This window comes from Diplotaxodon limnothrissa, linkage group LG7 (genome assembly GCF_057381915.1).
Source record: "Diplotaxodon limnothrissa isolate DT_005_m linkage group LG7, D_limnothrissa_male_GT1.1, whole genome shotgun sequence".
Lineage (NCBI taxonomy): Eukaryota > Metazoa > Chordata > Actinopteri > Cichliformes > Cichlidae > Diplotaxodon > Diplotaxodon limnothrissa.
This window is the reverse complement of record NC_140602.1, coordinates 17144867-17172762: the sequence shown is the minus strand read 5'-3', so window position 1 is coordinate 17172762 and position 27896 is coordinate 17144867. Positions and strand designations below refer to the sequence as shown.

Here is a 27896-nt window from a genome sequence, read left to right as displayed (position 1 = left end):
AATGAGGGACTTTCAGGATGTAAAGCCCTACTTTTCTGTATCGTTAGAAAAAAAAAAGAGCCATTGAGACACTCAGGGCACGTTTCATTTTCTTTTCTTAGTTCAGTGGTTCAGCCACTTGGACCCCGAGCTGCATAACACATTCACAACAATCTGCAAGCCCCAGCCGCCCCCCCCTCAACAGCCCAAATAGGAGCGCCTAAAAATAAGCAGCATGCCACAACTGTTGCGCTGCCTAATGTCTGACCAATCACTGGCCCATCTTCCCCGTAAACCGACTCCCGTTATCCGCGTGGATTAGCAAATAGACTATGATCACAGACGCTGGGTGACGTGGCCCGGGGGGTCCTTTATAAACCCATCTCTCTCCTCACCCGACTTTCAAGTTAAAACAGAGGGAACTCTTAACGGTGCTGTTCCAGCTCACCTGCCACGAAACTTGAAAAAGCGACATTCTTTCCCCCCGTGGGCCATATTAAAAGGGACGACTTATCAGGAGGGTGCCAATTAAAAAACAAAACAGACGACCAGCTGTCTTGCACGTTGTGATTCGGATCATTTAATCCATCACTGACACCAGAGGCTTCTTCGCACGTACATCCGAAAAATCTCTAAGCTGCTTTTTTTTGTGTGTAACTCATCCGAGTTTGAACTTTCCTCCGCGAGAGCGCGCTTGCCACCGAGCCGCTAAAGTTTTTTTCTTTTTTTGCGCACAATTCAACACACAAGTGTCACCGAGGTATAAAAGTGGACGCGGAAAAAGCCATCATGATGAGCACCAACTACGGCGACGACCAGCTGCCCCCGCAGTACTACCAGGCCACTGATTTCGGGGAAGAGGAGGAGGACGAGATGCCCGCCACGGAGAAGGACTTGGCCGAGGACGCGCCGTGGAAGAAGATCCAGCAGAACACCTTCACCAGGTGGTGCAACGAGCACCTCAAGTGCGTTAACAAGACCGTCACCGACTTGCAGAAGGATTTTAGTGATGGGCTGAAGCTCATTTCGCTCTTGGAAGTTTTGAGCCAGAAGAAAATGTACAGAAAGCACCACAACAGACCCAACTTCCGTCAGATGAAACTGGAAAATGTTTCTGTGGCACTAGAGTTCCTGGACAGAGAGCATATCAAACTGGTCTCAATAGGTAAGCCAGCCTTGGGCTCTATTAGCTGTTTGGAAAGTTCACTGTTGTCCTAAAACCCTAACAGGCCACTATTACTTAGGAACAAGTTATGAAAAAGAAATTTATGTCGCCTAGATCCTAAAACATACAGAGGACCATGGCAAACACACTCTATTTTGGTATGTTATCAGGCCAGGTGTCAGTCAGCAATAACATGGCTTTTGCAGGCCCCTTGAAGGCAGTGCTGAGAGAGGTCACCAGCTCACTGGAAAATTATTGTGGAGGTGCCACTGAGGTCATTAACTTGTGCCAGGGCCAAAACCCGGCGCCTCAACACTGTTACTTTTGCTTACTCGCACTGCAGCAGTGTGGTAAATTATGGGCTGGAAATTCAGTAGGACTGCGCTAATGAGAATGACACACTTCATACATGCGGACAGCAGCTACACACACGGACACACAGGCAGCTGTCTCCGTCAGGTCAAGGTTCAGAAAGAACTCACAGAGGCTCTCTACTGATAGCCAATTTCTATCCAGAGCCATCAGCAACGTATGTGAGGTGAGGATTAACTGTGGTGGGATCTGAGGATCAGACAGTGCTGCAGAGAGCTGAAGGTACAATAAATTGTTGTGGATTTGTGGATGTTTTTGTCACGTCGACAGGGTCATAATAGAAAGACTTTTCTCCAGCAGAGTGAACAGAAAGCCACCTCTTAAAGATATTTAACAAGCAGGGAGGAGAATTTTAGGTCTAAATGAAAACTAAGATGACATATGGCTTCACCATACTGACAGTAGACAACCCTGTGTTTTATAAATGAGAGTATTTATTACATTTCTGTGCTCTGGTGTCTAATGATCCTTGCCACACACTTGAGTGAAATTCCTGGCATATCTGAAGCTTTGGCCGTTGGACTGTGAAGGCCACAGCGTGTCCAAATGAAAGAGCACTACGGGTGTGCGCGATGACACCGGGGGAAAACACTCATCTCTCAAATCACAGGAGTTCTGTTCATCACAGGGAAGAACAGGCCACAATCACAGGCATTACCTCAAAGTCTAGCAGAGTACATGTCCTGAATATTGTGTCTAGGAGTTAATATGGTGGTGTGTGTCTGGCACAGTTGTCGCAGCTGTACAGACACACTTTAGGTCAGACTGCTTTGACAGAAACAGGGCGTGATAATAACAGCCCTGGCATTTTGCTCCCTAGCACCATCTCCCTTCATGCAGCGCTATGGGGTTACTGCAGCCGTCTCGAGATAATGTCTCAGCCTCATTACAGTGACCCAGAGACACAAAGAAAAATATAAAATAACATAAAAAAACAAATCACCTCGGGCTTAGATGCTCATGTGTCACCATGTGTAACTAGATGCCATTTGATGGCTGTCTCTTTGACCACGCTGGTGCCGGACACAGCGGGATCAAAACCACACTGTGCCACATTGTGCCACCTGCTTCTGTCAGTCAGACAGCGACACATCAAACACTGCCTTCTGACAGGGGGGGGGGGGAGAGGGGGGTCGGGGGGTGCAGATCTATGAAAAGTTAGAGTCTCAATAAAACGCTCTTGTGATAAACAACTGGCATCAGAGGCGCCTCGTTATTAAAGCCTCGGTGAATTAAGTGGGGTGTATCAAATGAGATTAGTCGATTACACATTAAAGTCCTGCCTCTCGTCGGAGGTTATTTGGCTTAAATGGCTGAAGTTCGAAAATTAGAGTGGATGTTATCGGGAGCTATTTGACAAACTTTCCCGTCATGAACTTCAGGAAATGAGCCGCACGCTAACTGTCAATGAATCTAATCTCCATCTATTTGATTTATCGCACTCTCGCGCAACAAGTTCAGGAGGTAATTGAAATCCAAGTGGTATTTATGCAGAGAGGGATCCGTTTCCACATATCCTCAGCTGTCACTATCTTCAGACTACCATTGTGACTGGATGACAGATTGTCAGGGGTCCTCAGCCAGACAGCTGTCTGAGAGAAAGGGACTTGGGGGGTGGGGTGAGTGGTGGGGGACAGGGAAGAGCATTAGATTCTTGTCTTCTCAGCAGTCAATCATCATTGTTTATATTTTTACCCAAAATAGCCTGGTCAACTCTGCAGAATGCCAGGGGAGCACTATTTGATAGATTACACTTATGCTTACATCTTACTATCCTAAAATCTATCTAGTATCTTATCAGGATGGCCCATAAGCATGAAAACAGAGATTGAAAGTTTATCGTGTTGATTTTTTTTAGCAAGTTCTAAATCCTCATGAACTCCGCTGTCACTGTTGTCCAACTACAGATAGCAAAGCCATTGTGGATGGGAATCTAAAGCTGATCCTGGGTCTTATCTGGACTCTCATCCTCCACTACTCCATCTCCATGCCCATGTGGGATGACGAGGACGACGAGGAGGCCAAAAAGCTGACCCCGAAGCAGCGCTTGTTGGGCTGGATACAGAACAAGGTGCCTCAGCTGCCAATCAACAATTTCAACCGTGACTGGCGGGATGGCAAAGCCCTGGGAGCTCTGGTTGACAACTGTGCCCCTGGTAAGAAGCTTGTAGTGGCATCGACTGACTCTACAGGTCAGGTCGTGCAAGCGCTGAGTCAGAATATGCACAGCGTCTGTTGACAGGCTTGTTGCGTGGCAGTTTTTCTTAGTGGAATTTGAGGTCGGGCATGTGCCCATTTGAAACGCTATCACTTCCTCAGGAGAATTCGTCTCCTCATTTAGAAATCGGGGCCTGGTTTCTCTTACTCTTTCTCTGTCTAACACTCACACACACACACACACACACAAACACGCATCTCGTTTCAGATTCAGACGTCAGCCAGTGTAATCTGTCTCTGGAGAACAGGTAGTGTCATGGGGTTGCAGAGAGGTTGCTGATGACCGGAGGATGTCCCCGCCAGCTGTCCCACAGTCACTGAAGCCTTCAACCTCACTGTATCAGGCCCTGAGGCCCAGGCCCAGCTTTAGTGTTTATAGCTTTGCTGCTACACAACACCCCCAAATTTGGGCATCATTCCTCCTCTTCTGTCAAGGGGGATGCTTGGCCCTGCATCAAAATGCAGAATAATCTGTCACAGGGAGGTGCCTAAGCCACAGATCCAAAGACCACAAGGCCGCAATGTGAATCTCTGCCAGTTAAGGCTTCTGTGTCCAGCAATGAACACTAGAGAACCCACTTCTAGCTGTGCTTTACAGAGCGAAAGGTGGAGGAGTAGCAAGAGAAGTGTACAACACCATGTTTAACTGTGTTTACATGAGCCATTGATCTGGGGAGACGCATCTTTCAAACACTGTGCTGCAACACTGACCATACAAGGTCCTGTCAGCGAAATACAGCAGGGTAGCTGATGAAACTAGCTCTGTTCTGAAAAACCAAAACACAGAGGCTCTGCTTCCACTTCACGTCCCAAAGTACAAGGAGCTGGTTCATTAGTTACCTTGACCTTGACCTTGAACAACAGGATATCCTGTTTGACATGCAGTTAGCTACAGTTTCTGTTACTGTCCAGTTTTCATACAACTAAAGCATAGATGCTCTTTTCTCCTTTGGTGTTAAAATGGCCTTTACGGCATGGCTTAAAAGCATCAAGCGTAGCATGGTGGCAGGAACTCCCTGACATCTCTCACGTGACATTTTTATAAAGGTTTATTTTGCGTTGTGCTGAAAAAAACTTGCTTTTAGACACATGTAAACTCAACCCTGTTAATACAATAGTTCTTTGTCCATACTAATTGGATAATGGTATTCTGTGGTGTGCCTGCGTGGGCCTTTTGAGTGAGTGGCCACTCCATTGCCAACACTAATCCAATTTAGGCATTAGCGGCACAGAGCAGGCTAGCCACTGCGTCTGTCGAAGCTGTTTCTTTTGAACAGTCCTGAGAGATTGTAGAGCAGAAGTGCGGGTAAGGTCAGTCGCTGTTGTAGTTAGAGGTGTTGGAGAGATAGTAGTGACAACCCAAATGGCCCTATTATACCATGTGCAGTTTAACACCGCCTACGTCAGTCATTCCAGAGCTAAATTGCCTTTTTGCGTCCTGTCAGGTTTGTGTCCGGATTGGGCAGACTGGGACCCAAACAAGCCTGTGCAGAATGCCAGAGAAGCCATGCAACAGGCTGATGACTGGCTGGGTGTGCCACAGGTAAGATGCATGATAGACGCCAGTAACAAACTGCCTTTGAGTGTACTGCAGCTCAGCTGGGTGGGGCTGATCTTATGAAACAATGCAACATGAAAAGCAAGAGTGTTTCTTCAGTTTTCTGATTGGCAACTTAGCTATACTCATGGGACATAGGTTCAGAGAGAACAAACCAACTACTGGCAGATTAAACCGAAGCCTAATTTGCAAATGCAAACAGATCTCATACACATGGAAGGCAACACTGAAGTGGGGGGAAAAACAACAGAACTATAAAGAGACCAAAGTTTTTTCCAGGGAGATTATGTTGGAGGATGCCATGAAATATTTATTACCCAGCTCAGGTCTAATATTTCCATTTAGTTTATTGTAGCTCTTAGTAAGTGAGTGTGTAGGAGTTTCATTTTGTGAATTTGTGGAGGTGTGAGATTTCTTAACACCTTCCGAGCCAGCCTCTGAAACTGAGGTGTAAATATGCCTGCGTTCATCAGAATAACAATGTGAAGTGTGCGATATTTTCAGTCCCGTCTGTAAGACCCAGTCTCCGTATTGAAATGTGCACCGTGCGCGTTGTTTACTTGTTTGTCTAAGGCACAGGGTTAGTTACTCTCCATGAGGCTTAGCACTGGCCAGGGGCTGTATGTCATGGCGTTGCAGGGCTGGGGGCTGGATTCCATTGTGGTGTTGTTAAGGAGATGTGGGAGAGGTCTGGCTCAGAATAAATCCCCCCCTTGCTGGCTTATTGAGGGCAACAATCCTTAACCCTGCTGTCCTGAGGTTAAATATAACCAGTGTGGCGCAGGGCTTTGTGCCAGTGTGTGATAGACAGGCAAACAAGTGCTAAAGGGGTGGAGAGGAGCAGGGGTGAAGGGAATAAATACGTTTTAATCCTCATTAAATCCCACTGCACTATACTTAATAAGGCAAATGTGTATAAAGAGTAACCCAAAACCCTTGTTGCAAAAAAGACAGTATGTTTAATTAAGACATAAATAAAGCCGTGCTGTCTTTTTATGGTCACAGCTGTCATCGTGGTCTTTGCTTAAAAGCGAAACCGTGTCGTCTGTAATTGAAAAAGTTTTTTAATGAACACCAAATTTTTCCCACAGAAAAGGTCAGCCAGTTTGTGTGACTAACCGCTTTAACGCTGGCCGATTTCTACGCTTCAGGTGATTGCCCCCGAGGAAATTGTCGACCCAGATGTGGACGAGCACTCGGTGATGACCTACCTGTCTCAGTTCCCTAAGGCAAAACTGAAGCCTGGAGCTCCTCTCAAGCCCAGACAGCTTTTTCCAAACAAGGCCAAAGCCTATGGACCAGGTGGGCATCCCAACATGAATGAATGAACAGCTCACAACAGTTCGTACAAGTACTATGACATGAATAATGAATGTTCACCTTCTCAGTCTTGAAAACAGTGATGCTAGGTACTGTTACTGTATAGATAATTTAGCAGTAACACAAGTGTGTTCCCTCAGGGAAACCTTTTAATACTTCTTTTTTGGTGGTGCATCACTTTGTTGCATTTGGTTGTCTGTAAGTGTTGCATTGCCCCAAGCTTTTGTGAAAGAAACTCATATTTTATCCGATTGCATTAAAAAATTTATTTTCTGTACTCTCACTGCATTTGCCTGCCTTGCACAGCAATGTAAGCTCAATGCTTTATATTAATTGGATAATTGTAATCTAGAGGGGCCTATTTGTTTGCTCTGATGAGAAAGAAAAAACATGCCTCGTGTTTCTATATTTATATCACAGGCATTGAGCCTCATGGAAACAAGGTACTGCAACCAGCTGTGTTCACTGTGGAAACTCTGGAAGCTGGCAGTGGTGAAGTCCTGGTCTACGTGGAGGATCCAGAGGGACACAAAGAGGAGGCGAGTCATACATGATACCCAAGGGTTGTTTGGCAAGCTCGTCAAGCTCAGAGCCCCAAATTCAAAATTTGATTAAAGGGCTGGAAAGATAGTTGGCATGCCCCCTTCATCATCCCTCCAGGAGGTATTTGAAGAGTCAGTGATAAAGCAGGCTCTGAAAATTACTAAGGACAAAAATCACATCCTTCATAACGAGTATGAGATGATGCCCTCAGGAAAAAGGTACAGGGTACCAAACTGTAGGTTTACATTTTCTTTAGTGCCATTATCAGTCAAATTATTGAATTATTAACCCTAATGCTAAATTTAGACCTCACTTTGTCAGCCCAGAAATGACCTAATCCAGGTGACACTGGGGCATTGGTTTGAAACCAAAAAAATGGGTGTTGTGTATGACTACTGCTGCGTCTCATCATAATGGACCAAAACAAAAGCTGCATCCCAGCAGAAAAACATAGATGGGAAATATTTTTAGTTTTCCGTGGAAGTTCTGTCACTTCTGTGAGATTTTTTCTACTGCTTGTCTGTATACAACTGTCAACATGCCAAAGCAAATTAGGAACGATGTTCCTGGTGTAGTTAGGTGAAACTGTCAAATGGAATAACACACGACAGCCAGTATTATACACACGTACGTGGAAATCACTAACAAGCATTAGCAGCAGGCAGTAAGCGTGATTAATCAAGGAGAAGTGTAAAGCCTGTCATGCCTCTCAGTTCTGGAAAGGCAAGATTTTCTAACTCTGTAGATGCCTAATCTGACTATAGACTGTATATAAAAGATGGGTGTAGCTACAGTGACTTCACCCATATCCTGTCCTGTCCTTGTCCCGTCTCCCTTCCCTCACTCCAGCCAGTGTCGCTAAGGGCTTGCTCATAGAGGGTTGTCTGAATGTTGAGGTTTCCACCTTACAATATAAAGCACTTTAAGGAAACTGTTGTGGTGTATATAAAATTGAACTGAATTGAATATGGACTCATAGCAGACAGAACAGTAGGTCGTAGGGGCAGGGAAAAATATTTTGTCTGGCAACTTTGTGTCGATAAAAAACTCGATATTTTATCAAATACATTTAAGTTCCCTGGAAATACAGTGAGCAAGAGGGCTCATCTCATACACCACCATCCTGAGATGATGCGAGCTGAGTAAACTTACATTGAATCAGCTCGAATGCACACAACAAACACTGGACACACTTAGCTTTAACCGTTATCCTAATCATCCATTGCAAAATACTAATAACTGCAATATGCTGAGTACCGTGGGTTGTATGGGTATTCCCACCTCTAGTAATCAGAAAGAGCGCTGGTTGAAGGCAGACACATTGGTGTCACTTTTCAGAAATTGAAGATATGGCCAGCTTTTATATACAGTTTATGAATATTACATTGTGACCATTGCAACAACACAAAAAAATTGGCTCATCTTTGACTAAATGTCTCTCACTTTGACTTTTTTGTTCTTCAGGCAAAAGTAAAACCCAACAATGACAAAAACAGAACCTACACTGTCACCTATGTTCCTAAAGTTGAGGGAGTTCACAAGGTGAGAGCCCACTGGCAATATTTATTATGTGTTTTAACTATAAACACGGTCACGACAGGATAAAACGGACTCTGTATTCAATTTGTCTTGTTTTTTCCTTCAACATTAGGTGAAAGTGTTGTTTGCAGGCCAGGACATTGACAAGAGCCCGTACACAGTGAATGTGGCAAAAGCTTTAGGGGACCCGAGCAAAGTCCAGGCCAGGGGACCAGGTCTGGAGCCCACAGGCAATGTGGCAAACAAACCCACATACTTTGACATCTACACAGCTGGTAAGCATGAAAAAAACACCCACTGCTTACTGAAATCATATAGAAAACAACAGTCCTCCAATAATCAATGGTTTTCTGGCAAACGTAGGTGCTGGTAATGGCGATGTCAGTGTGGTCATCGTCGATCCTCAAGGCAAAAAGGACACGGTGGAGCTCATGCTGGAAAACAAAGGGGACAGTGTTTTCCGTTGCACCTATCGTCCTGTTCTGGAGGGCCCTCACAAGATTCATGTGCTCTTCGCAGGCCAGGAGATCCCCAAGAGCCCTTTTACTGTCAACATCGCAGAGGGTGAGCCATCTGTCTGTGTTGTAAATTAGTGTCACACAAATCTGATTTCTTACCGTGCTGTAAGTGTCGCGGTGATCAATCCATCACAGTCTGCAGTCAACTTTATTTATCCTGGAAACAGCCACCCTGTAAAGTCCATAATCCTTCCTATTTGTCATTTCTAGCTCCAACTGTTGCTCCTCCCAAGGGAGCGCCACTGCCGATAACTCCTCAGTCAGTGCGCACCCCTCCTGGAGCGAAGGGTGCGACGGGGGCTCCTCCCCCAAAACCTGACCGTCCAAGTTAGTATTGTCTCATTGGAGGAGCTTGTGCCTCTTGCCTAGCCAGACTGACACAGTGCAATCCTGTGCGCCAGGCCCTGCAGATGCCCCTCTGTGCTTTCCTCTGAGTTTTTGGTGCCGTGGCTTTATGCCATGCTTGGCCGCCTGCTCTATCGTCCCGTGTCCTGAAGCTTGGTGGTTTAGTCATGTTCAGAGAGAAAGAGAGAGAGAGAGAGAGAGGAAATGCAGTGTTGTACACATAGTTTGCAGTTTTTCCCAGTTAGAATTTCAGCCACTTCCTGCCTGTCTTTGCTCCTCTCTCTTAAAATATCTGTGCTTGTGCTGTCGACATGTTTGTTTTCATCATGGCTGCATTTGCCTCAGCCAATATTCCATTCAAAGCCTGCCCTCAACATTTCAGAGTGACTGACTGAAATGTTGCCGGATGCTTTCTTGATGCCCCGTAATGTGTCAATATTTTGTGCAGCACTGCACTGAAATTTGTGCGGCAGAAAGCATCATTCTCATTTACAGGTTCAGTCTGTCAACATTTGTGGAATCCCACTTCAACACTTCAATTGGAATTTGCTACTAACATTGCTGCAATCAGCTCTTGGCTACTCTGCTTTTTTTTGCTGCTGAATATTTTTCTCACACTTGTTGTTATTCCTTTCAGCCATAAACCCAAACGCTTGCAGAGCTACTGGCAGAGGGCTTCAGCCTACAGGTGTGAGAGTAAAGGAGGTTGCAGACTTCAAAGTTTTCACCAAGGGAGCCGGCAGCGGTGCACTGAGCGTCTCAGTCAAAGGACCAAGTGAGTCAGACAGCTCTGTTCTCTGCATCGCTCCTCCTCGTGCATTTTTAGAATGATTTCCTTTGTTTGGGCCCTTTGTCTGCATTCACATACGCGTATGATACGGCACTAAACAACAAAACGAAATGCATAAAATGCGTCTGAGCTGATATTATTCCTTTTCAGCTGGAGCAGAGGAGCAAGTGAAAGTGCGAGATGTGGGGAACGGCGTGTATGAGTGTGAATATTACCCCCTTAAACCTGGTAAATACACAATCACCATCACCTGGGGAGGCCAGCCCATCCCACGCAGGTAGGGTCCTATTGTTGCCTTCAGCGATTCATTAATAATGCGCGATCACATTTGTGCCAGGTAATATTGTGTATACTTCTTTTTCTTCTTGTGTGCCGCAGCCCTTTCGAAGTTCAGGTGGGTGCGGAGGCAGGTTTTCAGAAGGTGAGGGCCTGGGGTCCTGGTCTGAAGACTGGCATGGTGGGAAAATCTGCTGACTTTGTGGTAGAGGCCATTGGCACTGAAGTTGGAACGCTGGGTAAGATGTGTGCAGGTTATGCAAGCTCTTATGAAAGAAAAGTAATACCATTCTTCAGTGCTTTAAATCTGAGCTTTATACGTGTGAATGCTTCATTTTTCTCAGGCTTCTCGATTGAAGGCCCATCACAAGCTAAAATTGAGTGTGATGATAAGGGCGATGGCTCCTGTGACGTACGCTACTGGCCCACCGAGCCCGGTGACTATGCTGTCCATGTCATTTGTGACGATGAAGACATCAAGGACAGCCCCTTCATGGCTCACATTCTGCCCGCAGCCAATGATGTTTTCCCTGAAAAGGTAATTCTAGCTGATATCACTTATAAACTGAGAAAGTACAAATCACATCGCCGAGATCTTCAACTGCATCCCAAATAATGTATTTCAAGGTGAAAGCTTATGGTCCAGGCCTGAAGCCGACTGGTGTCATTGTGAACAAACCGGCCGAATTCACTGTTGACGCCCGCATGGCTGGGAAGGGTCAACTCAAGATCTACGCACAGGTATGGCCTGGAATCCTTGTTTTGCATTCATAGGAGTGGGTCACTTATATTCATGTGGGGTGTACAAGCCAGACCTGACAAGATTTTGTATCCACTAAGGATGCTGAAGGCTCCACCATAGACATCAAGATCACTGACAGGGGAGATGGCACATTTCACTGTGTATACACTCCTGTCAAGCCCATTAAACACACCATCATCATCACCTGGGGCGAGGTCAATGTGCCCAGCAGCCCCTTCAGGGTAAGAGACTTGTAGATGTACACACACACACACGCGCGCACACATGACTTTATACCGCTCTCGAAATTAAGTCTATTTAATAGGATGATACTTCACCAGATATAGACAAAATAAGAGGACTGCAGTGGTTGTACTTCAATCAATTGCATCTGCTTCAAGTACACTGTGAATTCATTAGGTGCTGGTTGGAGAGGGTTCTCATCCAGACAGAGTCAAGGTCTATGGGCCCGGAGTAGAGAAGACGGGGCTCAAGGCTAACGAGCCAACATATTTCACTGTGGACTGCAGTGAGGCTGGGCAAGGTGAGCCTGAACAAGGAGATGATGTGGGTGGTTACAAAAACACTCCTAAGTTTAGTCGACCCTAAAGAAACTAGTGCTGCACCATGCAAATGTAAAAAAAATGTAGAGCACAGAAAGAGAAGAATAAGTGAATCTGTGAAGCTGAATTTATTTGAAATGGATGACAGTATTTTATAAATAAAGCCAGAGGAGTTGAGTGACTGCTTCAATATATTCACACGCTCAACTTTTAAATAACCTTTGTGAACTGTGCTCATTGTTATGCACCGTTAGGGGACATCAGCATTGGAATAAAATGCGCCCCGGGGGTGGTTGGGCCTGCCGAGGCTGACATCGACTTTGACATCATCAAGAATGACAATGACACCTTCACTGTCAAGTACACTCCACCCGGTCCAGGCCGATATACCATCATGGTGCTGTTTGCAGATCAGGTAAGAAAACAGTTTTTGCCTGAGCTGAGGGGGCCGGGCCGTAAAATTATCAGTAGTTTTCATTTTCATTACTTGGTAATTGTATTCCCCAGGAAATTCCAGTAAGTCCGTTCAAAGTGAAAGTGGATCCTTCCCACGATGCTGGAAAGGTGAGAGCAGAAGGGCCTGGCCTCAACAAGACAGGTGAGCTTTCGTGACATCTACACTGTATAGGTATTTACATTCGCAACCACTTCCGTTACATTGCTTTAATGCTCTAGCTTTGATACAAAGTAATAGAACAATTTGACAAGACGCATGTGCGTTTCAGGTGTGGAGGTGGGCACTCCAACCCACTTCAATATCTACACAAAGGGAGCTGGCAAGGCCAAGCCTGAGGTGCATTTTGCTGCGTCAGGCCCAGGAGAGGCAGTTCGTGACTTTGAGATCATCGATAACCACGATTACTCCTACACTGTCAAGTACACGGCTCTTCAACAGGTACAGCGGACCTCTGCTCGATGTCCAGTTAGATTAGAAAAGGAATTATTCACAGTAGTGCCATGCATTATTAAATACTCATTCTTCTTCTGGTGTTTTTTAAATTTTTTTATTTATTTTTTAGGGCAACATGACAATATCCGTGACTCACGGAGGAGATCCCATTCCCAAGAGCCCTTTCCACATCACAGTGTCGCCAGCTATGGATATTGGAAAAGTGAAAGTGGAGGGATTAGATACCAGTAAGTTATAACCCATCACACATCTATAGTCCAGTTAACTGTATAATTACATGTTTTATGTAAATTTATTGTGCTCTTTCATGCAGAAGTGGAGGTTGGAAAGGATCAGGAGTTCACAGTTAACACAAAGGACGCTGGTGGGCAGGGCAACGTAGGTGTGAAGATGACCTCGCCCTCTGGCCGACCAATCCCGTGCAAGCTGGAATCAGACAAAGCCAAAGGCGTTCACAGTGTGAAGTATATTCCCCCAGAAGAGGGGCAGTACAAGGTTGATGTCAGCTATGATGGGAACCCTGTGATGGGAAGCCCTTTTGGGGTTGAAGCAGTAATGCCTGCTGATCCATCAAAGGTAAAAGATCATGAAAATTGTATAGATTTCTGCACTATGTATGAAGACATGTTTCTCTACCATCTCCCGCAAACTAACTTGACTGTTGCATCACAGGTGCGAGCCTTCGGCCCAGGTCTGAAGGGAGGGGTTGTGGGTAAACCAGCTCCATTCACTATTGACACAAAAGGAGCTGGTGCAGGTGGGCTCGGCCTCACGGTGGAAGGTCCCTGCGAGGCAAAAATTGAGTGCCAAGACAACGGTGACGGCACATGCTCAGTCGCATACCTGCCCACTGAGCCCGGCGAGTACGCCATCAACATCCTGTTTGCAGAGCAGCACATTCCAGGCTCTCCCTTCAAAGCTGCAGTCCGCCCAGCCTTTGACCCCAGCAAGGTGACGGCTAGTGGGCCCGGTCTAGAGAGGGCCAAGGCGGGTGAACCAGCGACCTTTACTGTGGACTGTACCAGAGCAGGCGACGGCGAGCTCACTATCGAGATTGTGTCAGAGACTGGGGTTAAGGCGGAAGTGCACATCCAGAAAACGGCTGAAGGCACCTTTTCTGTCACATACATCCCACCCTTCCACGGCACACACACCATCACGATCAAGTACGGCGGAAACGTGATTCCCCACTTTCCAAAGGTCCTGCAGGTCGAGCCCTCTGTTGACACCACGGGTGTTCACGTCTACGGGCCTGGAGTGGAGCCCAGAGGTACACATGACAAAATCACCTCAAAATAAATCACTGCATTACATTATAGACATAAAGGTTTGTTTTATTGGTCGTTACCGCCTTAACATATATGCCAACTGCCCAGAAATAAGTATTAGTAAAGATATCTAATATCTCAGCACCTGAAGGCCTATTTTCTTCTCTAGGTGTTCTCAGAGAAGTCACAACCCACTTCATTGTGGATGCGCGCGCCCTCAACAAGGTTGGAGGAAATCACGTGAAGGTTGACATTATCAACCCCTCTGGCACCAATACAGACACCTACATTACTGACAAGGGAGACGGCACCTACAGAGTGGAATATACGGCGTTCGAGGATGGTAGGAGCAGTCATTATGTTAGATCATACATAAACTGTGGTGAAAAATGTCCAGATTTGACCCGATGCAGATAAATGGAGGATTTTACATGGACAGGGCATGTGAAAGAGTTCATACAGACAGAAAAAAATCGCTAACAGTTGCTTGCATTGGGCGCCATTTGGGAATAAAGCTAAAGAGATGGAAAAGAAAGAGCGAGTGAGAGAGAGAGGGGGGTATAAATACAGAATGATGCAGTGGTGCAATGATGTGAGGGGCAGAGAGCAGGGAAGCAGAGAGTCAGACAGGCTCTGTTTTATAAATAGTGCGCACAGAAGCTCTTAACCAGGTATGTATGTGTGCTGAAGGCTGCCTGCACACAGCAGTACAGCAGGGGAATGACAGGGGATATTAATAGAGACCTATAGCACAAAGCAAAGATATCACAGAGCACTTCTCTACCACCAGACATGCTCTAATATCACAGCAGTGTGGCTGGGAATCTGGTGTGTAGGCCTACTGAGAGGGCTCTGTCAGAAAAATGTTGTAACAGAATAATGAATAGGGAACAGATGTAACGCCTTGTACATTCACCCGAGCGTCTGCGCTTTTGATAGTGTCTTTTATAAATAAACAGATGTTTACCTACCTAAAAGGGAATTTGTCTGGCCCATAATTTAAGAAGCAGTAACAGAATATATATATATTCTTGTGTTAAAAACAAGCAGACACAGAGGTTTGGCGTCAGACCTGTAAGTGATGTATTCGTTTGTGTGTAGGGATGCATCTGATTGAAGTGCTGTATAATGACGCGCCGGTGCCTAAGAGTCCCTTCAGAGTGTCTGTGGTGGAGGGATGTGATCCAACCCGGGTCCGTGCCTTTGGACCGGGTCTGGAGGGAGGAATAACCAACAAACCAAACTGTTTCACCGTGGAGACCAGGTACTGCTGAACCACATATAAGACAAAAGAATATAAAGAATATTTGCATGTTCTTTAAAATGTTTTTCTTTTTCTGTATTTTGTGGATAAAACACAGAGAGAGAGTATATTAGAACCCCAGTGTGAACATTTTTTAAATTGTCTGCTTCTGTCACAGGGGTGCTGGTACAGGAGGCTTGGGTCTGACCATCGAAGGAGCCTCAGAGGCAAAAATATCCTGCAAGGACAACAAAGATGGCAGCTGCAGTGTGGAGTATGTGCCCTTCACTCCTGGAGACTACGATGTGAATATTAACTACGGAGGTCACCCGATCCCCGGCAGTCCGTTCCGTGTGCCAGTTAAGGATCCCGTGGATCCCAGCAAAGTAAAGTGCTCAGGTCCAGGTCTGGGCGCTGGAGTGAGAGCCCATGTTCCTCAGACTTTCACTGTGGATTGCACCAAGGCTGGACAGGCCCCACTGGATGTCAAACTCTATGGCCCAACAGGTGTGAATGGGCTCTATTAATAAGAAAAACTGTCATTAATGCACCAAGTGAGTGACAAATAGCAGTAATTATGTGGCATGTCTTTATTTCTAGGGACCGTGGAGCCTGTTGGTGTGAAGAATAACGGTGATGGAACCCACACAGTTCACTACACTCCAGCCCAGGATGGCCCGTACACTGTAGCAGTCAAATATGCTGACCAGGAAGTCCCACACAGGTAGAGTCTGAGTATAAGAGTAATCCAGGCAATTTGTTTTGATGTCTTGTTTAAATCTCTGCTCTTTGTGTCTGGATTTAGAAGCGCTAAACACATTTTTGTGTCCCATTTCTACCTTTTTGTCACACTGAAAATGTAATTATATTTGCTACTGGCCTCGCCAACAGTCCATTCAAGGTAATGTCTCAGCCTGGGCACGACGCCAGTAAAGTACGTGCCAGTGGCCCTGGTCTCGATACCAAAGGTGTGCCCGCTAGCTTGCCTGTTGAGTTCACCATTGATGCTCGTGACGCTGGAGAGGGACTGCTCACTGTGCAGATTCTGGTAGGTTTTCCTTCCTATTACACAGTATTTTCTAAACAATAAGACACTATGTAAAATAACATGAAATGTCTGGTCACAGGACCCAGAGGGAAAGCCAAAGAATGCAACCATCCAGGACAACAGGGATGGCACATACACGGTCTCCTATGTGCCTGACTCTACTGGCCCCTACACTATCACCATTAAATATGGAGGAGATGAGATCCCTTACTCCCCATACCGTATCCAGTCTCTGCCCACAGGAGATGCCAGCAAATGTCGCGTCACAGGTAGGAAAATACTTATGATAAATAACAATATTATCAGCAATTTTAATTTAATGTTCATGTTTTTTTAACCATCATGCTCTTTTTTTATTTCCGCAGTTTCTATTGGAGGACACGGCGTGTGTGAGTATCCAAAGCTTTGCTTTTATATCTGCACTGCACTGCTGGAAGACTTTACAGGAATCAATGCAGCACATTTTACCACTTATCCTTCTTTCCTCTCTGTCCTTAACAGCAAGTCTGCAAAAGCTGCAGACCTCTGAGGATACAGTTATAACAGTGGATGCCAAGGCTGCTGGGAAAGGCAAGGTGACCTGCAAGGTTCTGACCCCACAGGGGATGGAGGTGGACATGGATGTGGTGGAAAACCACGATGGCACCTTTGACATTTACTATACAGCACCTGAACCTGGGAAATATGTAATTACCATCCGCTTTGGGGGACAAAACATCCCTAAAAGCCCCTTCCATGTGATGGTGAGTAAAGGATTATTCGCTAGCTGCCACAGTTCTGTGTGCTTTTAAACTGACATTCAGTCGAATGAAACCAACAGTTCATTTTTTCTTGCTCCTTGACAGGCCACAAATGAGCCAGTCGTTCCCCGGGATACTGTGGATCCTCTCTTCCGTCCCGTTAACTTTCTCGTCCCCTTCACACCACAGCAAGGCGAAATCACAGGTGTGACAAACACACACAAAAAGTCTGCACACACATGCCCACAAAATATCTTATTTTTTAGGTCACTGACATTTAACCGTCTTGCCTCTGCAGGTGAAGTGCGGATGCCTTCTGGCAAGACTGCTCGCCCACACATCACTGACAATAAGGATGGCACAATCACTATTAAGTACCAGCCCACGGAGAAAGGCCTGCACGAAATGGACATCAAATATGATGGAAACCACATACCAGGTCAGCAGCACACCATGTTGGATGGATGGATCGGAATTTAGTGCTATTGATTAATTTTGCTCCAGATTTAAAAATATAAAATGCAGTATTAATCACTGGTTGCTGATGGTTATGCACTCTTTAGGAAGCCCTCTGCAGTTCTTTGTGGATGCAGTGAACAGTGGAGTGGTGACTGCTTATGGCCCAGGTCTGAGTTATGGCATGGTCAACAAGGCTGCCACTTTCACAGTGGTCACGAAGAATGCAGGAGAAGGTAGCAGAACATACGCTTTTTTTTTAGTGATATTTATGAGACAACTGAAAAGAAAAAATACATAGCGGAAGTTTTTTTTTTGTGTCCCTTTCAGGTGGTCTGTCGCTAGCAGTGGAGGGCCCCTCCAAGGCTGAGATCACCTGCAAGGACAACAAAGACGGCACCTGCACTGTGTCCTACCTGCCCACAGCACCTGGAGACTACAATATCATTGTCAAATTTGACAACAAGCACATTCCTGGCAGTCCCTTTACTGCCAAGATCACTGGTAAGGAAGTACATTATAATATGTATACACTATACACATAGATGTATATATTGAATCTTTAAACTATCACTTGCATTTATGGCTCGACAAAGATCTAAATCATCTCTTTTTTTAATTAAGGGGATGACTCCATAACCAGAACATCCCAGCTGAATGTCGGCACAGCGGCCGATGTGTCCCTAAAGATCGCAGAAACTGATCTGAGCTCTCTGACTGCCAGTATCAGAGCCCCATCTGGCAACGAAGAGCCGTGCCTACTTAAGAGACTGCCCAACAGACACCTCGGTGGGATATTAATTTTCCTGTTACACAAAGACTAAGAAGAGTAGAAGATTGATAAGATTCACCTGACGGATTTAGGCTTTTTTTCCCAGGTTGGTCGCATTGAATTTCTTTCCTCTGACCCTTCTTTTTATGCCCACAGGCATCTCTTTCACTCCTAAGGAGGTTGGTGAGCATGAAGTGAGCGTTAGGAAGAATGGCATGCATGTGGCCAACAGTCCTTTCAAAATCATGGTTGGCCAGTCAGAGATTGGTGAGGCCAGCAGGGTGAAGGCTTTCGGTAAAGGCCTGGTGGAGGCACACACTTTTGAAATGGCTGAATTCTTTGTGGATACTAGGAATGCAGGTATGCTTTTTAAATGGTACATGACACACAGACATAGTTTTACAAAAAAGAAGCAAATAAACAGTCAAATCTGTTGCCTAGGTTACGGAGGTCTGGCACTGTCAATTGAGGGTCCGAGCAAAGTGGACATCAACTGTGAAGATGTGGAGGATGGGACTTGCAGGGTGACCTACTGCCCAACAGAGCCTGGAAGTTACACTGTTAACATCAAGTTTGCAGAAAAGCACATCCCAGGTTAGAATCTTTTACTTTGGGAAAAAAAGAGGATATTTTTTTATCTTAAAATGAATTAAATCTGCATATGTGTGTGTGCGTGTTCTTTCCAGGAAGTCCTTTCACAGTGAAGGTGACCGGAGAGGGAAGGATCAAGGAGAGTATTACTAGGAAGAGACAGGCCTCATCCATTGCGTCAGTGGGAAGCACATGCGGTCTTAACCTTAAGATCCCAGGTGAGCACAGAAGCCAGTTAGAAATGGTTAGAGAGCAGAGGAACAACGGGGAGCGATTTTAAATAAATGAAGCTACGGTATTTTTACATTTATACTCTCACTGCTTCTTCCTTGCTCTAGGAAACTGGTTCCAGATGGTTTCAGCTCAGGAGAGGCTAACGAGGACATTCACTCGCAGCAGCCACACTTACACCCGCACCGAACGCACAGAGATCAGCAAAATCCGCGGTGGAGAGACCAAGAGGGAAGTACGAGTGGAGGAGAGCACTCAGGTGGGAGGAAGAGGAAGCCCATTCAGAGATGTTTTTGGAGACTTTCTAGGCAGAGAGAGTCTCAGCAGCTTCGCCGGCATCACTGCCAGACCTGAGGGTGAGTCTAGCTCTGAATCCAGCTTTAGCTGCCTGCTAAATCACCGATGTACTCTATGCCTATTATATATATCCTGGATTGTTTCTGATCTGACGTTTTACCAGTTGAGAGTGGTTCCCAGGCCATGACAGCTCAGGTGACCAGCCCCAGTGGGAAAACAGTGGACGCCGACATCGTGGATGGAGGCAGCAGCACCTACAGTGTGCGCTTCATCCCTCAGGAAATCGGACCCCACACAGTCAACGTCAAGTACAGAGGCCAGCACGTCCCCGGTAGCCCCTTCCAGTTCACCGTGGGTCCCATGGGGGAGGGTGGAGCACACAAGGTCCGCGCAGGCGGTCCCGGGCTGGAGAGAGGCGTTGCTGGAGCGCCTTGTGAGTTTCCTGTTTGTAAACAGCCATGCTGTTAACGGGAATGACTGTGTTTTGACATTCTTCTTCCTTAAGATTAACATTCTCCTTTACTTTATCATCTTTAGCTGAATTTAGTATCTGGACCAGAGAGGCAGGTGCTGGTGGCCTGTCCATTGCCGTGGAGGGGCCCAGCAAGGCTGAAATCTCATTTGAGGACAGAAAAGATGGTTCCTGCGGTGTCTCCTATATAGTGAAAGAACCAGGTAGAACTTCTATCACACACAGCCGTGGTATTTTCCTCATGCATGTTTTAGCAGTGCGACTCGTGTGTGTGTGTGTGTGTGTGTGTTTGTTTCTGAGCTGCTAAGCTTTTCAGTAATTCCTGTGAGCCTCCTCCACTTCATTTGATGGTGGAAGTAAATAACCTGTCTGCCTCCCCAGGTGACTACGAGGTGTCAATCAAGTTCAACAACGAGCACATCCCTGACAGCCCCTTCATCGTTCCGATTGCTACACTGTCAGACGAGGCCCGCAGGCTCACTGTCACAAGCCTTCAGGTTAGCTCTCGCACACATATGCACACTTCCACACACACATACGCAGCTGTCAATAGTCACATTAATTATTTGTCTCAGCAGCTATCACAGACAAAATAGATACGCAATCACAGAATATCAAGGTAGAATAGCAGATGGCATGTGACATAATGTGCGATTGGTTGCAGATCTTTCTAAAAGCACTTTGCCCTTGAAGTGTAATTGAATGCCAGCGCTGGAGCAGTACCCATGAATATAATACTGCGATGCTGGCCAGTGATGAAGGGCTGGATTAACTGTCCCTCTGTAATGTGGGGCATCACAAGCTGTGCTATGTGAGCACTCAGTTGCTCTGCTGTGATTGTGTTTCCGTCTGAGTGAAAGCAAGAAAGCAAATTGTGAGCTGAAGATAAAGATACCTCTGACAGCTCACGATATCGGTGTCAGTGGCAGACAGATGTTGTTTTATTTGCTTTCATAGTCTCCGTAACAGCTGCCAACGATGCTAAAACCATGTATTTTTAGTTAACTGAAATGCCACTTCAGAGCACTTTTTCTCGCACTAGAAAATGAAAAAGGCAGGTAAAGTGCAACAGCAGCATTTAAAATGTCACGCTATCTCTGTCTGCTAGGACCTCTTGTCCATCTGTGGGGCAAAAAACGCTAAACGCCTCGCTGTAATCTTTGACCTTTTCTGCCTCTCACACGCAAATGCTCTATCTATTCTCGTTCAGGCATGATGAGTCACACACATTGTGTCCCTAAATGTGTGGGCCGCACGCACACACACACACACACACACACACACACACACACACACACACACACACACACACACACACACACACACACACACACACACACACACACACACACATTTTGTGATCCTATTATTACCTGTCTTTTGCAGGAGAAAGACTTGAAGGTGAACCAAGAGGCATCTTTCATGGTGCAGCGCAACAGCGCCCGAGGTGTGGTTGATGCCAAAGTCCACACCCCCTCTGGCTCTTCTGAGGAATGCTATGTCACCGAGCTTGACAGCGGTATGCACCACCCTCAGCTTTTAGCATTAAGTAGGCTGCACAACAGAGATAACTCAGGTTTTTTCATTTCAACGCGTCATCTGTGAGCATAAGAGCAGAAATGTCTCCTCTTGTGTTTTTAGACAAGAGTGCAATCCGCTTCATTCCACGAGAGAACGGAGTTCACTCCATAGATGTCAAGTTCAATGGATGCCACATTCCTGGGAGCCCATTCAAAGTGCGAGTGGGAGATCCAGGGCTTATTGGAGACCCTGGCATGGTGACTGCACATGGCCCTGGACTGCAAGGGGGAACCACAGGTGCATTTCACTGCCATTCACCACCATGTGCTCCTGCTATTGTTAATATTCTTGCACAATTGCAACAAGGGGGAAGCCCTTCAAACATCTGCATCTTTCTTCTCACAGGTGTACCCTCAGAGTTTGTGGTCAAAACCTGTAATGCAGGCTCCGGCACTCTGTCGGTCAACATCGACGGGCCGTCCAAGGTCAAGATGGACTGTCGGGAGTGTCCTGAAGGCTATAAGATCACCTATACACCCATGGCACCCGGCAACTATCTCATCACCATCAAATACGGCGGGCCACAGCACATAGTGGGCAGCCCTTTCAAAGCCAAAATAACAGGTGTGCTTGACAGTATATATCTGCATGATAGGTCTTCGATTGAGAGATAAGTGCATCTCTGAAAAGTGCAGAAGTAATGAAAATGTCACGTCTTCCACGTGTGTGCTTCTCCGTGTTCATCTTAGATAAAAGCTGTTTTTCTCTTGCACTGCAGCAATATATTCCTGTCACTGGCTGACGGAAAAAAAACATTCCCATTTTTTTTTATTAGTGTTACATAAAAATGCTTTCAAGTTTGAAAACAACTCCCAAGAGTCCCTGAAAGTTCACTTTATTTGAAAGTGGTATAAAATCTTTTCCAATTTGGGCTTCCTTGAATGTTTCCGTTGAGGAAAAACTCTCCCTATAAACAGCAGCTTTTCCTCCCTCATATCTTTGTCAATACCCAGTGTGTTATGTAATGTCTGGATTAAGCCATGATGGCTGGAGATAACTTTTTTTTTCTCTTTCTCTTTCTCTTTTTCTCTCTCCCGCAGGCCCGAGGCTTTCTGGGGGACACAGCCTCCACGAGACCTCCTCCGTCTTGGTCGAAACGGTTACCAAAACATCCAAAGTGGGTGGTGCTTACAGCTCCTCCTCTTCTACCACCTCATCCAAAATGACGTCAGATGCTAGCAAGGTGGTTTGTCGTGGAACAGGGCTGTCCAAGGCTTTGGTTGGGCAGAAAAACAATTTTACTGTCGACTGCAGCACAGCAGGTGAGGCGATAGAGATCGAACATATTTTGCGTGAATACAGAAAAAAAGCAGGATTTGAGCACTGGTATATACAGACACCAAAGTGAGGTTTATTAAATGATTCACACTGTAACCGTATGTTAACACGTAGTTTTAAGCTGCTATGACCTCAGTAATCTCAGGTTTTTTATGCAGTGAATGAGTGGGATCTGGATTTACATATTTCACAATATAAAAGTCCAAATTTAGTTTCAATTCCCCAAAACAGTTGCCTCAAGGTGTTTTATATTTAAAGGTGAAAACCCAACAATCAGGTCACCTGCCTATGAGCAAGCACTTGGTGACAGTGGGAAGGAAAAACTGCCTTTTAACAGGAAGAAACCTTCGGCAGAACCAGGCTCAGAGAGGGGCATCCATATGCTGTGACCGGCTGCTAGTGAAGGGAGGAAGAAAAGACAAAAGACAAACTGTGGAAGAGAGTCAGGGATTAATACATTAATAAATCATCATAAAAACCTAAAATTCTGATACAATCAAAGCTCTCTATATTTTTTTACACTACCTCCCTCACTTATTTCGGGCTCAACCAAATAATTTGTTAACATCATCATCATAGATGGCTGGTAAATGTTAAATTGCTCATTTTCTTTCGGCAGACAGCTGCAAACTTAGTGTAATATTCGAATATTTAATGCTACGCAAGAAACATAAAGTCTAATTTCCTGAAAAGAGTATAAAAATGTATAAAAAACACAAGACAATGTGATCACAGAGGTCATAATGAACTGCAGAAACGAGGAATATTTCTCTGTTACTTTGTCATTTTAGGAAACCTCTCTGACATCATACATTTTCTTTTCATTGGCTGAATAAAAGAATATTTAAACTTGCACAACCACCAGCTTTTGTAGACCACTATCATTAAATCTCCCTCTTGCCGCTCCATCCAGGTACCAACATGCTGATGGTGGGCGTGCACGGACCCCATGCTCCCTGTGAGGAGGTCTACGTCAAGCACATGGGCAACAAGCTCTATAACGTCACCTATACCGTGAAGGACAAGGGCAGTTACACCGTCATTGTTAAATGGGGCGACGATAACGTGCCAGGAAGCCCGTACAAAGTGGCTGTACCATAAAAACAACAGCAACAGTGACAAAAAGACTCCATCCCTTTTGACCCTCCACGCTTTCCTCCTCATGTGCATGCATCATTCAGTGCTTCATTTCCGGCACCGCTGTTTGCTCTTCAGCAGGGATCACAATCTACTAAACATGCAAGAAAACCTGCAAGGACATTTGCTTACAGAATTACTGATGGCAGAGAAGCTATTGTGCCAAATTATTGTTTAAACTTCAGATGATGTGTGCGTGTACACTCACAGGTATGCATCCACATTCAGACGGGTGTGGGGGCAGCACTGTGGTTCAGAAGTCCTTGAGCGACCCCCAAATGGCACAAGTACACGAATGTTAAACAGATGCTAGAGTAACAGTGTTTAGAGTGTGATACAGTATGGTTTTGTATGATTTAAGAATGACAAAATTGACTTTTTTTTGTTATATTAACCTTTTTTTTTTGGTAAGTCTTTGCAGACCTAATAAAGATTTAATTGCTAACTTTCCAGATGAAAATGATTTGGTTTATTTGATTTCACGCTGTGCTGGCAGATGCTTCGCGGGCTCTGCAAGAGGCATCTCTTACGTTTTACATTTCCATAGTTTCATCATGCAGCTATTTTCTGACCACTGCTGGTTCCTCTGTCTGAGCAGCTGTCAGGATTTTTCTTTTCGATCACCGCAGCTCTCAGCTGAGTAGCTGCCCTTTAGATATTTGAGAGCTGAAAACTTTCTTCCCGGCAAACTTCAGACTGTGCAACCAACATTTAAAATCGACTCTCCTAAAGGTCTTCATTTACCTTTAACTCGATATCACGATACAGTGTTGCGTCAAATAAATAATAAAGGGTTTCTCTTCGAGTTCACCTTGTTTGCATCCTGTACTTGTCCAGATGCAATCACAAGATGGCAGCATAGGCAAGCTCACATCTGTATTCATATCTCCAGAAAATACACCATAATGCAATCTCCATTGTTCCCAGTAAAGATTGACTACACCATGCTCAACACGAGGAAGCCCGCGGAGCGTAGAAAGCAGGGGGAAACGGCTTCTGTTGTTTGTGTAATTAATCCTGTTGGATCAGAGATGGAACACAAGTGGATTCTGTTGTGGCGTCCTCATGGTGGGGCGCAAACCAACCAGCAAGGAGGGAGGTCTACCCTTTCGCTTGTGTGTATGTGTGTGTGTGTGCCTCTCCATGAATTGTGTGTGGTCTGTGGGCCTTGGTACGACAGTGAGTCAGCCAAGTAGCCTCCACACGGTGACACAGTTCACCTGAACCAATACCATTCTTCACAGAGAGGAGCCTATAATTAGGTGCTAATTTTCTCTGGTTCCACTGTGACATGATGGTGGGGGCCATGGCGAGGCAAGACAGAGCGCGTGGGTGCATCTGATGAACAGTGGCGAGAACTCGACTCGAGACCATCTGGCCGAGTGGCTGACGCTGCCCGCTGCTGTCTCTGCTGACGCTGGGACCGGGGCAGGGCCCACCCACGTCAGTCTGTCCTCCCCGTACCGCTCCTCCGGACCGGGACCCAGGCGTCTGTCCACCACAACATGTTTATCTCGAGTGGATGCCAAGTGAATTGGGTGCAGCGATCCAGCAGCATAGAAAAAAAGAGGAAGGGGGGCGGCGGGGGGGGGGTACAAGCATAGGGGGGAGGAAGAGGAGAGGGCAAAGAGAGGGGAAGAGAGTGTGGGAGGAAGAGGCTGAGAAAGATGGATTAGAGTAAGAGAATGGGATTAAAAGAATCCAGATGGAAGAAAGGAAGACAGGCCCACAGACACACACACACACACACACACACACACACACACACACACACACACACACACACACACACACACACAAAGACACAAAAACAGAGAAGCAGACAAACAAAAGTACATTAAAGACAACCTAAAAAAACTGACTGCAGATGAAGCAATCAAATCGCTGTTCTAGGTCATTGAGAGCATCCTAATGCAGTGCATAACTTTACCGTCAAAGATAGCACTGGTGTTCGACTATTGGAAGATGAGGGGGGGGGGGGTTTCTGCATCGAGATGCTTCTCCCTCTCTCTCTCTCACACACACACACACACACACTTACCGACAAACACAAAAGTCTGGATTATGTTAAAAGTAAAATTGTGTAAAGGCATGCCCCCAAAAGCTTTTGAAGATGGTGCTCTCGGGGCAAAAAACTCATTCTCCAGCGTGCCCCTATCATGCTGACTCCTGTTCTCTTCTCTCTTTTCCATCTACTCTGATCCAGCCTTTCCCACCCTCCCTTTCTTCCTTCCCTCCCCGCCTCCCCCGAGTTTAATTTTTCCTCCCGCTCCTTAAACTCCTATCAATCTAAGCTTCTGCAGTTTATTTCTCATCTTCCTTCCTCTGTCACTGAGAGCCTTGTCCCCAGGCCTGCATCTTCTACCTTTGACCTCTATCTGTCAATGCCGGCTGTCTCCTCAACTCAGATGGAAATCCCGGAAGATTGGGTCACAAGACATTGACATCTCTCGGAGCAAATAATGAAAAAAAAGGGGAAATGAACCAGCAATCAAACAGCTAAACGAGTGTTTGCACAAACAAATGGTTGCCCGGCCAGGTTAATGAATGAACATGTAGGGAGAGAGAGAGAGGGATTGTTGTAGCAATGCATCCATTCAATTTCCATCCAAGCCTGAAGATTCTGCTGTGTAATTGCTTCATGCATAGTTGATACACTGCATAATCAACCAAATATGCTGGATTTTCTCTGTTTGTGTAGATCTGGACTTTGAGGGCCACTGGAAAGTTAGGATTTGGAGTTGCTTTTAACGCAAAAACTCATTCATATCTGAGCGCTCAACGTTCTCCTTTCAAACACACAGGCACACGCGGGACCAGTGAAAGGTATGCTCTCCTGTAGTTGAATCAGGACCGCGATGTGTTTTATTCATATAGATGAAATATTCATTAGCCTGTTGTCGCTCTGCTTTTGTCTGTGTCTCTTACACGTAAGCCGATTAAAAATCAAGACGGACTACGGCCGCAAATTGGTTAGCTTCGTGTAGGGGTGTAAAAACAATGCAAATGGATGGACGGAGTTCCCAATGGGCGTCAGCAGATTGTGTTCATGCAGCATGCAAATGCGTAAAGCATGAAGCTGGTCCAAGCCCTCAAACCAGTTGCTGAATAGTTGCTGCACTATAGAGAGGGATGGATTTCTGTTGATGGAAGCCTCCAACGAGAGATGCATACCAAAGACCTCCCACCCTAAGAAAGCATTTTCACACAAAGCAAGAGGCACACATTTCTGCCATATACACACATACATATAAGCTTGGCCAGTCATTCATGCTCGAACAGAGCAGACTCGAACAGGCAGGCAGCACCACGCACACGAAAAGAAACAGCGTGATGTGAAATGGTTTAGCTTCATGAGGTGTATGAACAGCAACAGCCCGAGGCAGGAGAAATGACAGGGAGAAAAAGCGTCCTTTTTCCTCTGAGAAAGGTGTGTTCACACTTCTTTTGTGGAGCAGCAGGGACATGTCAGGGGCAAAGTCCCCATGTCTCCATCTCTAATTGGAGCGTATCCCTCTGCCCTGTCCCCATCGCACTATGGTGAATGCAGGATGCTGTGCTAATGGATAGCCCCCCTGCGGCTTGTCCTTGATGTGCGATTTGACGGCAGCCCTTGCTGAGGGTAGACTGCAGATTAGAGGCAAATCAGAAGATTTGTTTGTCCTCTCCAAGCGGGGTGGGACATTCAAGGAGAGAGACCAGCCGTGTGCTGTGATGGAGTGGGTTGGACCGGTACGACAGATGTGTGTTAGTGTGACTGATGTGTTTTGGGTGAGCAGGCTGCGCTGGGTCACCGACACCTGGAGAACGAACATAAGCCCGTCCAAGAAATGCCTGGGCATACTGATGCTGTGTTTGTTTCGATCACTGTCCAAATGGCGAGCTGAGCCAAAGGTAGCTTTCTGTGATAGCACCTTTGGTGAAGATTTAGGAGAAGATAACGAT

General features: G+C 45.9%; 1 protein-coding gene across 2 annotated transcripts; it reads left to right on the top strand.

Annotated features, from left to right (window-relative positions):
* The first annotated feature begins 319 nt into the window (after positions 1 to 319).
* Positions 320 to 24373, top strand: LOC146628102 (filamin-C-like). 2 transcript variants are annotated; one of them, XM_085359352.1, is made up of 47 exons: positions 320 to 1144; positions 3424 to 3672; positions 5179 to 5276; positions 6443 to 6593; positions 7032 to 7150; positions 8619 to 8696; positions 8806 to 8968; positions 9057 to 9257; positions 9422 to 9538; positions 10194 to 10331; positions 10497 to 10623; positions 10725 to 10861; positions 10967 to 11160; positions 11250 to 11363; positions 11463 to 11606; positions 11785 to 11908; positions 12182 to 12342; positions 12435 to 12525; positions 12653 to 12822; positions 12947 to 13064; positions 13151 to 13413; positions 13510 to 14107; positions 14275 to 14448; positions 15207 to 15369; positions 15527 to 15855; positions 15949 to 16072; positions 16240 to 16396; positions 16476 to 16665; positions 16762 to 16785; positions 16898 to 17139; positions 17242 to 17341; positions 17435 to 17575; positions 17700 to 17828; positions 17923 to 18096; positions 18217 to 18381; positions 18521 to 18724; positions 18806 to 18958; positions 19051 to 19173; positions 19294 to 19542; positions 19647 to 19916; positions 20021 to 20158; positions 20337 to 20452; positions 21342 to 21474; positions 21597 to 21773; positions 21882 to 22100; positions 22577 to 22798; positions 23728 to 24373. In XM_085359352.1, the coding sequence occupies exons 1-47, from the start codon at positions 769 to 771 to the stop codon at positions 23913 to 23915; spliced, it is 8235 nt and encodes a 2744-aa protein (XP_085215478.1). In that variant the 5' UTR covers positions 320 to 768; the 3' UTR covers positions 23916 to 24373. The 2 variants fall into 2 exon arrangements, with proteins under 2 accessions (XP_085215478.1, XP_085215479.1); XM_085359353.1 differs by lacking the exon at positions 9422 to 9538.
* Positions 24374 to 27896: the final 3523 nt, after the last annotated feature.

Bases quoted from the DNA above. Each gene is read 5' to 3' on its own strand.
- LOC146628102 (XM_085359352.1), top strand. From the start codon at position 769: ATGATGAGCACCAACTACGGCGACGACCAGCTGCCCCCGCAGTACTAC. The intron at 5,277-6,442 runs GTAAGATGCATG...TCTACGCTTCAG, and splicing joins ACTGGCTGGGTGTGCCACAG to GTGATTGCCCCCGAGGAAAT. The intron at 16,666-16,761 runs GTAGGAAAATAC...TTATTTCCGCAG, and splicing joins CAGCAAATGTCGCGTCACAG to TTTCTATTGGAGGACACGGC.